The following is a 13496-nucleotide window of genomic DNA, read 5'->3' as shown; positions in this document are numbered from 1 at the left end:
GTTGTTGAAGATAATTTGATTGGAACATATGTTGCCTCGTTAAAAACCTTATTAGGAAAAACCCATTGGGATAAAAACCTTAATAAGGAAAAAAGAGTACAACATTATGCTCCCCCTCAACCAAACACATATTATTCTTCTTTAAAGACCTCGAAGTTGTCGCATTCCAATACTTCGTAGATGCTTCTTGAAAACTGATGTATGGAGTGTCTTTGTGAAGAGGTCTGCCACATTATCACTCGAACGAATATATTGGATATCCACTTCTTTGTTTCTTTCAAGTTCTTGTATGAATGAGAAGAACTTAGGAGGGATATGTTTACTTCTATCACTTTTGATGTAACCTTCTTTCATTTGAGTAACATATGCAGCATTGTCTTCATACAAGATTGTTGGATTCTTATCAACTGTTAAACCAGACGCTCCTTGGATATGTCGCAAAACGGAACGTAACCATCTACACTCTTTGCTTGATTCATGAAGGGCTATTACTTCATCATGATTTTAAGAAGTTGCTACAAGCATTTGCTTTTGAGATCTCCGTGATATTGCAGTGCCACCATATGTAAATACATATCCAGTTTGTGATTTAGCATTATGTGGATCTGATAAATATCCTGCATCTGCGTAGCAAAGCAAAACTGGTTTTGTATTGTTTGAATAAAACAAACCAAGATCAGATGTACCTCGTATATATTGAAATATATGTTTTATTCCTTTCCAATGTCTATTTGTAGGACATGAACTGAATCTCACCAGTAAATTTACTGCAAAAGCTATATCAGGTCTTGTACAGTTAGCAAGGTACATGAGTGCCCCAATGGCACTTAGATATGGCACTTTAGAGCCAAGATCCTTTTCATTATTTTCCTTAGGTCTAAAAGGATCTTTTTCAATGTTAAGTGTTCTTCCCATCATTGGAGTACTCAAAGGGTTTGCCTTGTCCATGTTAAACCTTTTTAACACTCTCTCTGTATAATTTGATTGATGTACCAATATACCATTTTTAGTATACTCAATTTGTAAACCAAGGCAGAACCTAGTTTTCCCCAGATCTTTCATTTCAAATTCTTTCTTTAAGTACTCTCTTGCTTCTTTAATTTCTTTAGTAGTTCCAATGATATTTAAATCATCAACATAAACAACAATTATTACAAAACCGGATATTGTTTTTCTTATAAAAACACAAGGGCAAATTGGATTATTCTCATAGCCTTCTTTAAGCAATATTCACTTAGCATATTGTTCCACATGCGCCCGGATTGTTTTAATCCATATAATGATCTTTGCAACTTAATTGCATGCATTTCTCTAGGTTTTGATGTATCAAGCATCTTAAGTCCTTCCGGTATTTTCATGTATATGTCATTATCAAGTGAGCCATATAAATAAGCAGTAACAACATCCATAAGATACATATCAATATTATTAAATACAGACAAACCAATTAAATAATGAAAAGTAATGGTATCCATAACAGGAGAATATGTTACCTCATAATCAATTCCTGGTCATTGGGAAAAACCTTGTGCAACAAGACGTGCCTTGTATCTTACAATTTCGTTTTTTTCATTTCGTTTTCTTACAAAAACCCACTTATACCCAACAGGTTTCATACCTTCAGGTATAGCCACAATAGGCCCAAATACTTTTCGATTTTTAAGAGAATTTAATTCAGTATCTATTGCATCTTTCCAGTTTTTCCAATCATGTCTATTTTGACATTCATTAACAGTTCTGGGTTCGGGATCATCATTTTCATTTGTAATTTCACATGCAATGGAGAATGAAAATATTTCATCAATATTTATGTCTTTTCGGCTCCACAAATTTCCCTTATTAACATAATTAATTGAAATCTCGAGATCATTCTTGTTTTCAGTTTCATTATCAATGATCTCATTATAATCATCTTGTGCTTTTTCGAGAGCACACTTTTCATTTTCAGATTTATCACTATCTAGTGTCTTTTCAAGATCACTTTCGATCATATTCACCTTTTATGTTCCTTTTCTTTTTCAGGGATTTTTGTCTTTGGGACCTATAGGTCGGCCACGCTTTAAGCGTGCCTTAGATGTACTTGCTACATCATTTAGTTTCAAAATCTCAATCCGAGTTGGGACATTTACAGTTGGTACATGTGACTTTGTCACCTTTTTTAAATCACTAAATGAATCTGGCAGTTGATTTGCTACATCTTGTAAGTGTATTATTTTCTTTACATTTTCCTCCCATGATTTATTATATGGGTCCAAATGTAATAAATGTGGTACATGCCATGTTATTTCATTTTCCAATGGTTTATTTTCTCCCCCTAGTGTTGGAAATTTTGTTTCGTCAAAATGACAATCAGCAAATCTTGCTTGAAAAACATCACCTGTTAAAGGTTCAAAATATCTAATAATTGATGGTGATTCATACCCCACATATATTCCTAACCTTCTTTGAGGTCCCATTTTTGTCCTTTGTGGTGGAGCTATTGGTACATATACCGTACAACCAAAAATCCTTAAATGAGAGATATTTGGTTCCTTACCAATAGCAAGTTGATAAGGGGTATGTTTATGATCAGTACTTGGCCTTAGACGTATGAGTGTTGCAGCATGTAAAATTGCATGACCCCAAGTTGTAACTGATAGCTTAGTTCTCATTATTAAAGGTCTAGCAATATAATGAAGACGTTTGATTAATGACTCAGCTAAACCATTTTGTGTATGTACATGAGGAACATGATGCTCAACTGTAATTCCAATTGACATGCAATAATTATTAAATAACTCAGATCAAAATTCACTAGCATTGTCAAGTTTAATTTTCTTTATAGTATAATCAAGAAATTATGCCCTTAATTTAATTATTTATGCAAGAAATTTTGCAAATGTCATATCACGACTTGACAGTAAACAGACATGTGACCATCTACTAGATGCATCAATTAATACCATAAAGTACCTGAATGGTCTTGACGGTTGATGGATAGGTCCACATATATCTCCTTGGATTCTTTCAAGAAATGAGGGTGATTTTGTCTGAATCTTTCCTGGCGAATGTTTTGTTATTAATTTTTCAAGAGAACAAGCTTCACATGGTCTATCTTCTCTTGTAAGCTATAAAACTTTCAATGAATGACCATGAGTACTTTCAACTATTTTACGCATCATTGTTGAACCAGGGTGACCTAAGTGATCATGCCATAAAGTCATAGTTTTGGGATCTTCTTTTACCATTAAATTACATTCAATTTCATATATATATGTATAATGTAATCCAGAACGCAATTTTGGTAGTTTCTCTAAAATTTTCTTCTTTCCCAAAATATTAGTAGTAATATTAATGTATTTCATATTACCTTCGGTTGTAGTTTCAGTATCATATCCTTGACTATATATGTCATTAAAACTCAATAAATTTCTTTTTGATTTCGGATAGTATAGAGCATTATTAATGACAAACTTTGTCCCATCTGGTAACATGAACATAGCATTACCTGTTCCTTCAATTAAATCTGCAGGACCTGATATTGTGTTTATTATACCTTTAGTAGCAAATATTTTGGTGAAATATTTCTTACTTTTGAGGATCGTATGGGTAGTTCCACTGTCTGGAATGCAAATGTCTTTGCCATGATCCATTTCTAACCTTCTTAAAATAAAAACAAGATTAAAGAAAGAGAGAGAGTAAATCAAAAACAACATATTTAACAATATTATTTTATTTAGACCATGAAAATATTACGTATTATATAAGTCACGCAACATACAAATTCTTAATTAAGTACATTTTAAAAATATACAAGTAATTCAAACACAACACACATTATTCAAATACACACACACACACACACACACACAGATATATATATATATATATATATATATATATATATATATATAAATATATATATATATATATATATATTAACTAATTAATTAATCCATATTAATTTCTCCTCCTATGAAATCAGCAACCTCAAGGCAGGTAATATCATCCTTGGGTTCAATTTCATTAAAATTTACTTCTCTTTCCTTTCCATCTACAGATGCCTTGTATCTTTTACACAGATACTCTGGTGTCTTACATGCTTTAGACCAATGACCTTTCTTTACGCATCTATAACAAAGATCATCATTATTTCTAGAGGACAATCTTGGATGTATCTACCCTTACCTTGATGATTCTTGTTGATTTGACCTATAACATGGTCATTTTTGAGAGGCCTATAATTCATATAACCTCTTCCACGACCTCCACCACGAAAATGGTTTCAACCATGATTTCTGCCTCGACCACGACCACCAAAACGAGCATGACCACCACGTCCTTTTTGGCGACTATAACCACCACGCCATTGATTAAAAGTTGTGGCATTTATTTCAGGATATGCCATTGTTCCTGTAGGACGCAACTGATGATTTTTTATGAGGAGCTCGTTATTTTGTTCAGCCACTAGAAGGGCTGCAACCAAATCAGAGTATTCAGTAAATCTCCTCAGTCTATATTGTTGTTGCAGGAACACCTGAGATGCATGGAAAGTTGAGAATGTTTTCTCCAACTTTTCCTCTTCAGTTATAATTATGCCACAAAATTCTAATTGTGCTATAATTTGGTGCATGGCAGAGTTATATGCAACAACACTTTTATAATCTTGGAACCTTAATTTGTTCCATTGATCCATCAACGAGGGCAGTAAGGCTTTCCTCTGATGCCCAAATCTTGCCTTAAGCTTGTCCCACAAGATCTTGGGATCTTTTGCATTCGAGTACTCTGTTTGTAATCCATCATCAAGGTGGTGCTTGATTATCCGATTTACTTTCGATTTTTTATTTGCCAATTCCTCTGGGACATCTCCCAAATCATCTCCTTCAAGAATCTTGTCGAGTCCCTCACATGCAAGATACTCAATTAAGTTGTTGTTCCAAGTTATGTAGTTGTCTCCAGTTATGTTTACAATTTTGAATTGGTGCTTAACATTTGACATGATTATATCTAGAATACAAAAGAGCATAATCAACATTTAATATATATATATACTATGACGAAAATAAAAATATCATTTTATTTAATAGCAACGATTACAAAAACATGATAATATTTTAATCCAAGTCTCTACCAAAACAAAAAGTAATCACACAAGCTAAGCCTAATAATGGTAAAACACTAATTATAACTAATGCTACAAAATCTTTTCCTAATTCTTCAATATGGGTGAAACTGATGAAGAACAAAATAACAACAAGTAGAGTGATGCATAGAAGAAAGATTTTAGCCATTTTGAAAGTATGTGTAAATATTTTGAAATGTAAAAATTATGAATGAAGGTTAGGTATTTATAGAGTGAATTTTGAAAAAATGACCGTTACTGTTACCGTTAATTTCTCTGTTCATAGCCGTTGATTTTACTGTTCATGACCGTTGAAATCAATGTTCATGACTGTTGAAATCACTGTTCATGACCATTAAAATCACTGTTCATGACCGTTGATTTTACTATTCATTAACGTTGGATAATGAGAAAAATATTTTAAGTTTTAAATATCATCTAAGTCAGGACACAAGAGTTATGGTGAATGAATACATATGATAATCACATTAAATTTTATTTATTTATTTATTTTTTAATAATGTCTCATGAATCAATATTATAGATGGGGTTTTAGACCTCCATTAAATATAAAAGTTAGATGGGTTTTTAGACCTCCATTAAGCATGAAAGTAAAATTAGAATAGATGGGGTTTTTAGACCTCCATTAAGCATGAAAGTAAAATTAGATTATATGGGGTTTTTAGACCTCCATTAAGTACACAAGTTAGATGAGGTTTTAAACCTCCATTAAGAATAAAAGTTAGTATCACTAGACCATCGACCCGTGCTAACGCACGGGTCATACAAAAGAACAAATATACCGCAAATATGAAAGTAAATACTTTACTTGAATCAGAAAAATAGTATAATTCAATTCATAAAATAAATTGCCACAAACATTTTTAATGTACTATATTAAACAATTTCCATGACATCGACCCTGTTAAGGTAACATAACATATAAATTTAATGGCTTAGTCTTTTGAAGAAAAGAAAATTCAACGTATGTCGACATAAAAATAGTACCAATATGCAATAACAACAATACTATAAAACAAAGTGCTACACATTACGGAAAACTTCTCTATAGACCACATTTGATGTCACATCAGTATCTTGGCCGTCCTCATCACATGATCGAAAGTACCAATCAACACCAGTTTCGACATCACATAGAGTGGCAAGTACTGAACCTTGACACACCTGTAAAAAAAATTCATCGCCTTTTGCATAAAAATCTTGAACATGTATATTGACTTGAATCCAAAACGATATTTAAAAATTTCAAAAATAGACAGCTACCTGAGTTGACTCAATCATACTTTCGATTGTCATTCTCTTGGTGTTGAGCAACTCATCTGATAGAGATGCAGAGCTATTTGTTGAAATTTGGCGAACACTTTGGGTTAACTGGAGTGATGCATTTTTCATTCTGACAAAAGTATACCATATCATTAAAAGCGCAGTGAAACTCAAGTAGCTAATTTGTAGAAAAAATTCATAAGTCACTAAGTTGTAGAAAAAAAAAGTACTAACACATAAGTTTCAAGATAAAAGATTTATGGTTTATTATAATGAGCGAATTGGTCATGAAAACTATACAGGCGTGGAGTATATGTCCAACGATTGATTGATAATATTATATTGATATTTTCTTAAAAGCATGTCAATATGTAATTAAATCTTTATAGCATATCAAAGAGAATATTCAAATAAAATGTTAAAGTCTTTATTTAAAAAATTTACAAAAATGTGAAGTATTAAAAGTATACCATTTGATCCATTGACTACAGTTTTATACCACAACTAAATTAAACCAAACAGATTACTGTTAGATTATATATTTTTTTCTCTTAGTTGAATGGAAGTTGACTATAAGCAGGCATTGTTTATACAAACAACGAACTATAAGCAGGCATTGACTATAAGCAGGCATTGACTATTACACATATCTCTTTCTATCTGTATTCACTATTATATGCCTTTATTCCAAAGCATACAAAAACGGAAATGCTTACCCTGTCATGTAAGCAGCAACATCAGGTAAATCGCCATTAAGTATCAGCTTAGTCCCAAAAAACGCATTAGTAATTCCCATTGCACCTAGTTTTAACAAAGTGAACATCAAGTGAAAAATATTTTTCTAGTTAATGGGTGGATATTAGTAGAAAGTAGAAACTAAAAACAATGATTGGTGAATTACAAAGGCTAAAGTATGAGTTATTAAACATCAGTATTTTAACAGCAGTATTTTAAGAGATTCATAATACAGGTAATATCTTTAACAACGGAATATAAACTAAATATTGTTAAAAGTACGATAAATGAACCTCATAGTGACAAATAATGCATACAAAGTTAACACTAAAGCCCAACAAAATACATCCTCAACACAATAAAATAGAAAGCTGGTTCATATGCTATGTAGATCTTGTCATGTAACAACAAATGCCTCCAAATAATTCTTAGACCAGTGGGTTTGAAATACGCCTAACAGGTAACAACTTCTGGGTCAAATTCAAAACGCTTGGACACACAACTGCCAACTAAATTAACCAATTATAGTTAGATAGACACGGATAAAATAGGAGAAATGACTTCACATCAAGGATATTAAAATAGGGTAGCTAGCATGATTTGTACATCAGTGGTTCAGAAAGACGCATGAACGGCCAACAAGTTATGGTACAAATTGGATTCGCCTGGACACATAATTGCTAACTAAATTAACCATTCACAGTTAAATACAAACAAAGTAAAGCAACACATATAACGTATGAGTTGAGCTGATTACATGTCTTGATGAAAAATTATTGTATAAGCCAAGCAGGATAAATTGCTTCACATAAAGGAGAACAAACAGAAACCTTGTAATCTTATATCTTTCTCCATACTAGTTTTGTTAGATTTCTTTACAACTACCAAAGGATTTCCACACAAAAAAAAAAAAGCAAAAGTTGCATTTCTGTTTTTTTGTTTCCTGTACAATATTTCAAATTCCTAAATGGCAAAAGTAATAATAGCATTGAATTTGATTGAATCAAAATTCGAAAACCAATAAATAACAGAGAAAATTAAATCTTATTCTTGCAATACCATAATACTACTCTATTGATTAGTAAACTAATTGAATACAAATTTAGGCAAAAAAAAATGTTTTACTGTTTCTACAAAGAGATTGCCGGAAAAATTACCGTGTCAGTGGTGATATCATATAGATTGAGATTACTTCAGTTCAGAGAGTACTTCTGAGCATGACTTGCAACCTGCGTAGGCGTTCTTGTTTTCACATAGTTCTTTGAGATTCCTCTCCAATCACCTTTTCCAACTTTCTGCAATCCAACCAAAAACATCTTGTGCTTCAGTTCAGAGAGTACTTCTGAGCATGACTTGCAACCTGCGTAGGCGTTCTTGTTTTCACATAGTTCCTTGAGATTCCTCTCCAATCACCTTTTCCAACTTTCTGCAATCCAACCAAAAACATCTTGTGCTCTTCCTCCGTCCACGGAATCCCTGATCCATTCAAAGAAAATCAATAACAATAATTACTTTTCAATTTCAATCAATTCAAACAAAGGAAGAAACACAAAAATTATCAAGTTAATTTCAAGTCCTAGCCTGAAAAAATTAAAACAGTTGCATATGCAAAAATTAAAACAGTACCAACTGCGTAAAATTAAAACCTGCAAGAATTTCTAAACTTAATCAATGTGGAGCAAGTTTAATCCCACTCAATGTGGAGCAAGTTTAATCCCACAACAACTGCAGGATTTCTAAAACTAAAACCTGAATAATTTCTACTTTAGTAACACAGTACAGTGTCAAGATTGATGCCTAAAGCTGTAAATTACATAGCAGAAATATCATAAGCATCCATATGTTACAATATGTGTCATTCCAGAATAGGCTCCTCAAAGTTTTAACTTCAAATAACCTGCAGAATTTCCTACTTTACTATGAATAAGAGTTCCTCAAAGTTTCAAGCATTTGGGCTTTTCTACTAACCATTAATTGTCTAGAGAAAAGGGACATTATAATTGAAGTTCGACCAAAAGGTTTTAAAATTTGTTTAAAAATTGTTAAGAGTTATAAATGAGTGTTTTGTTCCCTGATTTGTAAAACATGAACATAATTAAGTAAAGAACATGTTATCCAAAGGGAATAGGCTCCTCAAAGTTTTGACTTCAAATAACCTGCAGAATTTCCTACTTTACTATGAATAAGAGTTCCTCAAAGTTTCAAGCATTTGGGCTTTTCTGATTTTTTTTACTAACCATTAATTGTCTAGAGAAAGGGACATTATAATTGAAGTTCGACCAAAAGGTTGTAAAATTTGTTTAAAAATTGTTAGAGTTATAAATGAGTGTTTTGTTCCCTGATTTGTAAAACATGAACATAATTAAGTAAAGAACATGTTATGCAAAGGGAAACAAACTTGATGCCTAGTCTATGAGCCTGTCCCTACCGGCAGTTGTAGAATGCCAATTCCATGGTAAGCAAAATCACAGTTCCTGAATGTATTTTTTTTCTTCTTATATTGGTATTATGAATGCAAATAAGATACCAAATTAAAACTAATAACATTTGGGAACTAAATTAAAAGCTGACACCATATATATGATTTAAAATTTACAAAAGAATAATAAAAGGCATTTAGTTTTATAAAAAAAAACGGCATTTAGTGTACTTAAACAGAAAAGTTGCATAAAAATCTCACAAATTCGATGCCGAAAAGAGGGAAAGCTCTCGATTACTGTGGCATGAAAGCAGAACATGACTTAAAGAATATCCGAAACAGAACATGAGTGAAAGAATATCCAAAGCAGAACATGACTTAAAGAATGTACCTAAGTCAACATGAGTTAAAGAATATCCAAAACAGAACATATAGTCGGTTACAATTTTTCAATTTCCATTGTCACTAAAATGATGAAATCATTGTATTCAATAGCAGGAAATTTCAATTATTTGAAATTGTAGGAAATTACATATGCTCCTGAAAATCTTGACACAATGGCAAAACATGTAAAGAACATATAAGCCTAAAATCATTGATAAGTTATATTATGAAGTTTTTCCTAAAGAAAGTATAATTCCCTCATAAAATTGTGGCCTGTCAAAACATTACTAACACTGCCCATAGCAAATTTCTCACAAAATTCGGCAGATACGACATTCAAAAGAAGTAACAACACATAGATGCTATATAATAAACATTAAATTTTGGTTTATGCTTATGTCTCTATTTCATCATTTACATGATTTCTAAGACAAAAACATTAAATCAAAACACAGAGTAACAAACATAAATGCTATATAAGTTGTCATTTAGACTTTAGACCAAGTTACCTAATATAATAATCAAAAGTCTAACATTGATGATAAAAATCAATAATCAAAAGAAAGGGAAATGGATCAAGAATTATTACTCGAAAGGGGTTGAGGAATCTTTCACAGAAAAAATAGGTGAAATTGAGGAATCATACAACTTGTTTTTTTTGTACAGTTTTAAGGAGTATAAAAAAAGATTCCCGAAAAATAAGCAGTAGCTCAAATATATAATGTTCAGAAAAGGAAAAATACCTTTGGTTAGAAAAATACCTATCTGATCGTACCTGATCAGAAGGAGACTGTCGGTGCTTTGAATGCGGTGGTGGTGACGGTGGTAGAATACGTCAGAATGCTTCTTGAAGCGGATGGGGGGTGTGTACCTGCAGGCACTTCGACGCTCAAGTTAGTAGAGATCAAAGAGTGAGGGTTTAGAGGAAGAAAAGAATTCTACCTTGGGGATTGCGGTGAGTCCCCTATTTATAGAGGTGGAGGGCTGCAGAGCCGTCGAGGAGGCACACCAGGCTCTGGCGGTTACGAAAACGTGGGAAGTGTAACCGCCAGAGATTATATTGCGGGAACGTGCACAACGTGCAAGAGAGACGTTGGGGTTCGTTTGAACCGGTCTCTTTGCTTCGTGCACCCCCCTTCAGGCGAGGGGGTATGTTGTGAGCAATAATGCCAAACGTGGAGTTTGGGCTTTGAATGATATTGGGCCTAAGTAAATGGGCAAAGAATCTCTTTGGCCGGTCCAGAACAGTAGCCCCCCAAGTCATTGCTCTTGGTAAAGAGTGATGACTTAAGTGCGGGCGTTTTACTCGTTAGGAGCCGACCCCCCAAGGAAATTCAGTTGGTATGTATCCCCGTGCTAGAGGAAGAGATGGATCTCGTTAGCGGACTTATGCATGCCTTGACTTAGAGGATCGTTTGCGAGGCGGACTGAGAATGCTGAGACTTTGGGCCAGATAGGCTCGCTTGTCACGAAGCGCTTGTTCTCCCTCAAACGATGTAAGTTCGCCTGTCAATGTGACGGAGTTCGGCATAGGTATGTCCGGCGGTGAGATCAGATGGAAAGATTCCCTCGCCAGGAAGTTTGGTCGGATGTCACTCCGTAATTAATGCCAACGTCTCGAGGAAGAAGTTGAGGGGACATGACCTTTGGTTTCTGAGTGACACGTGTGCAAGCTGTTAGTAGCACTTGAGTGCCTATAGTTTCCAGCGTGTTCTCGGGTTGTATTTCTGAGGTGTCATCATCACCGTTGATTGGATCCTGACGTTTGGAGAAACGTAGTGAAGGATCATAGCCCTTGGATGAAAGGGTATGATTGAATCTGGACTTTCGAAGCAGTGCTTTAGAGGAGGAGTAGCGAGTGAAGGGATGCATCGGATAGACTCTGTGACTTTTGGGTGGTTTGTAACGATTATAAATAGTTCCACTGTTGTTTTGGAGAGTCACTGCATTTTCGAATTTCTCAGAGACTTAGAGATTTCTCACAGTTTCCATAGTCAAAGTTCTTCCGAGTTTTCGCATCCCAACCGCAACTTCAATCTCTTCTTCTTCACAGGTAGAGTTCTGCGACTCGTTTCTTTTACTTCCGTATTTTAGTTTCTGTTCTTCTTTTAGAAACCATAGGAATGCATGCTTCTTAGGGCAGAGGTAGTTTCACTCGGTGGTTTCCGCCGTTGGTTTAGGCGTTTTCCACCGTGCATCAAAGAGTTTTGTAGGTATGCTGTCTGTTTCCTGTTTAGAGTTTAGAAAAACATTGGCGACAGGCTTGGGTTTCTTCCATAAGCTTTAGGTATGTTCGCTGAGGGTAGACCCCCTCGATGCGTGAGTTAAGTTTCTAGACCTCTTAGCTTTTTTATGGTAGCGATTTGATCCCTTCCTTGCCACGACCGACCTGATAGGTGAAGGAAGGGTGGATCTGACTGTTAGATTCACTTTTTCCCTTGCTTTTTCCAGATCTGTCATGGCTGACGAGGGAGTCGTTGCGTCCGTCATTATGAGGCCTGGGGAGGAGCCTTCAGAGACTGAATCGGTGTTTGCCACTGATGGTGTGAACGAAGCACCTTTTGACCTTATTGGTGAAGGTAGAGATTGGGAGCTGATTCTGCCGAGCACGTCCAACCGGGTGTGTTCGGAGTATGAAAATTGCATATTTCCCATGTATGAAGTGATTTTCAAGGACATGGGTTTTCGGCTCCCTTTTTCTAACTTCCAGCGGGAGGTGCTTCGCTGGACCAAGCTGTCACCTACCCAGATTCATCCAAATTCTTATGCCTTTATGAGGGCTTTTAAGCTGTTGTGCGATTATCTTCGTATCCCTGCCTCCAAGAACGTCTTTTTCTCCTTCTTCACCGTACAGCAGGGTACGAACTGGGTTTCTTTTCGCCAGACCCAGAAGATGTTTGAGGCCTTTGTCGGGAAAATCTGGAGTTTTAAAGAGCGCTTCTTTCTGGTTCGGCCTAAGAGTGCGGCCGCCCTGGAAAATCTCTTGGAGGCTGCTAAGGAAGGCGGGCAGGAGCGTCGTCCTTACTTCCATCTATGCTGGTCTCAGGACCATTTTGCCTATGAACCGAAGGACTTCGGTCGAACTGTTCCCACTTTGACCGATGAAGAGAAAAGCCTACGTCAACAACTCTGGGCTTTCATTGAGTCCCTTCCCCAAAGGGTTAAGACTGACCGACGGGGGGACCCTTTGATGAATGCGGACGGGACCCCAGAAACAGAGCCCCGCTTCATCAATACTTATGAGTTGTTGACCTCTGATAATTCTGATGTCTGTCTTGGTAGCTTATTTTCTTGTTTTTATCTTCTTGCTGTCCTTTTGTTTTGTTTCTCCTAACTGACAAACTTCTTTTGTCTTGTGTTTGCAGAGAAAATGAAGAAGGACTTGGGAGCCCTCGTGAATGCGGCCAGCAAGAAGATCTCGGCCAGGAAAAAGTGTAAAAACGTCCAGTCCCAGGAGCATCTGACTTCCGGATCTGGTCCTAGCTCGTCCCCCGGTCCTGTGGTGGATTTGGACAGGGAGGAGCCATCTGAGGAGCTGGTGCAGGACCCTGCCAAGAGGCAGCGGGTGAGAGT

At 35.3% G+C, this 13496-nt stretch overlaps 1 protein-coding gene and 1 pseudogene across 1 annotated transcript; both read right to left on the bottom strand.

The window, feature by feature from the left end:
* Positions 1-504: 504 nt before the first annotated feature.
* LOC146936421 (secreted RxLR effector protein 161 pseudogene) lies at positions 505-948 on the bottom strand (annotated as a pseudogene).
* Positions 949-4264: 3316 nt separating this feature from the next.
* LOC146936420 (uncharacterized) lies at positions 4265-4978 on the bottom strand. Its single transcript, XM_085749203.1, has one exon. It carries the CDS (start codon positions 4976-4978, stop codon positions 4265-4267), a length of 714 nt encoding a protein of 237 aa, XP_085605329.1.
* Between the last annotated feature and the right edge of the window lie 8518 nt (positions 4979-13496).

The sequence above is a fragment of the Medicago sativa genome, chromosome 3 (assembly GCF_051527215.1).
Source record: "Medicago sativa cultivar Bolivia chromosome 3, Bolivia_mono, whole genome shotgun sequence".
NCBI lineage: Eukaryota > Viridiplantae > Streptophyta > Magnoliopsida > Fabales > Fabaceae > Medicago > Medicago sativa.
The sequence above is the reverse complement of the archived record's forward strand: the minus strand, read 5'-3'. Positions and strand labels throughout refer to the sequence as shown.

What these genes read in the sequence shown, in the direction of transcription:
- LOC146936420 (XM_085749203.1), bottom strand. Translation starts at nt 4,978, where the DNA reads ATGTCAAATGTTAAGCACCAATTCAAAATTGTAAACATAACTGGAGAC.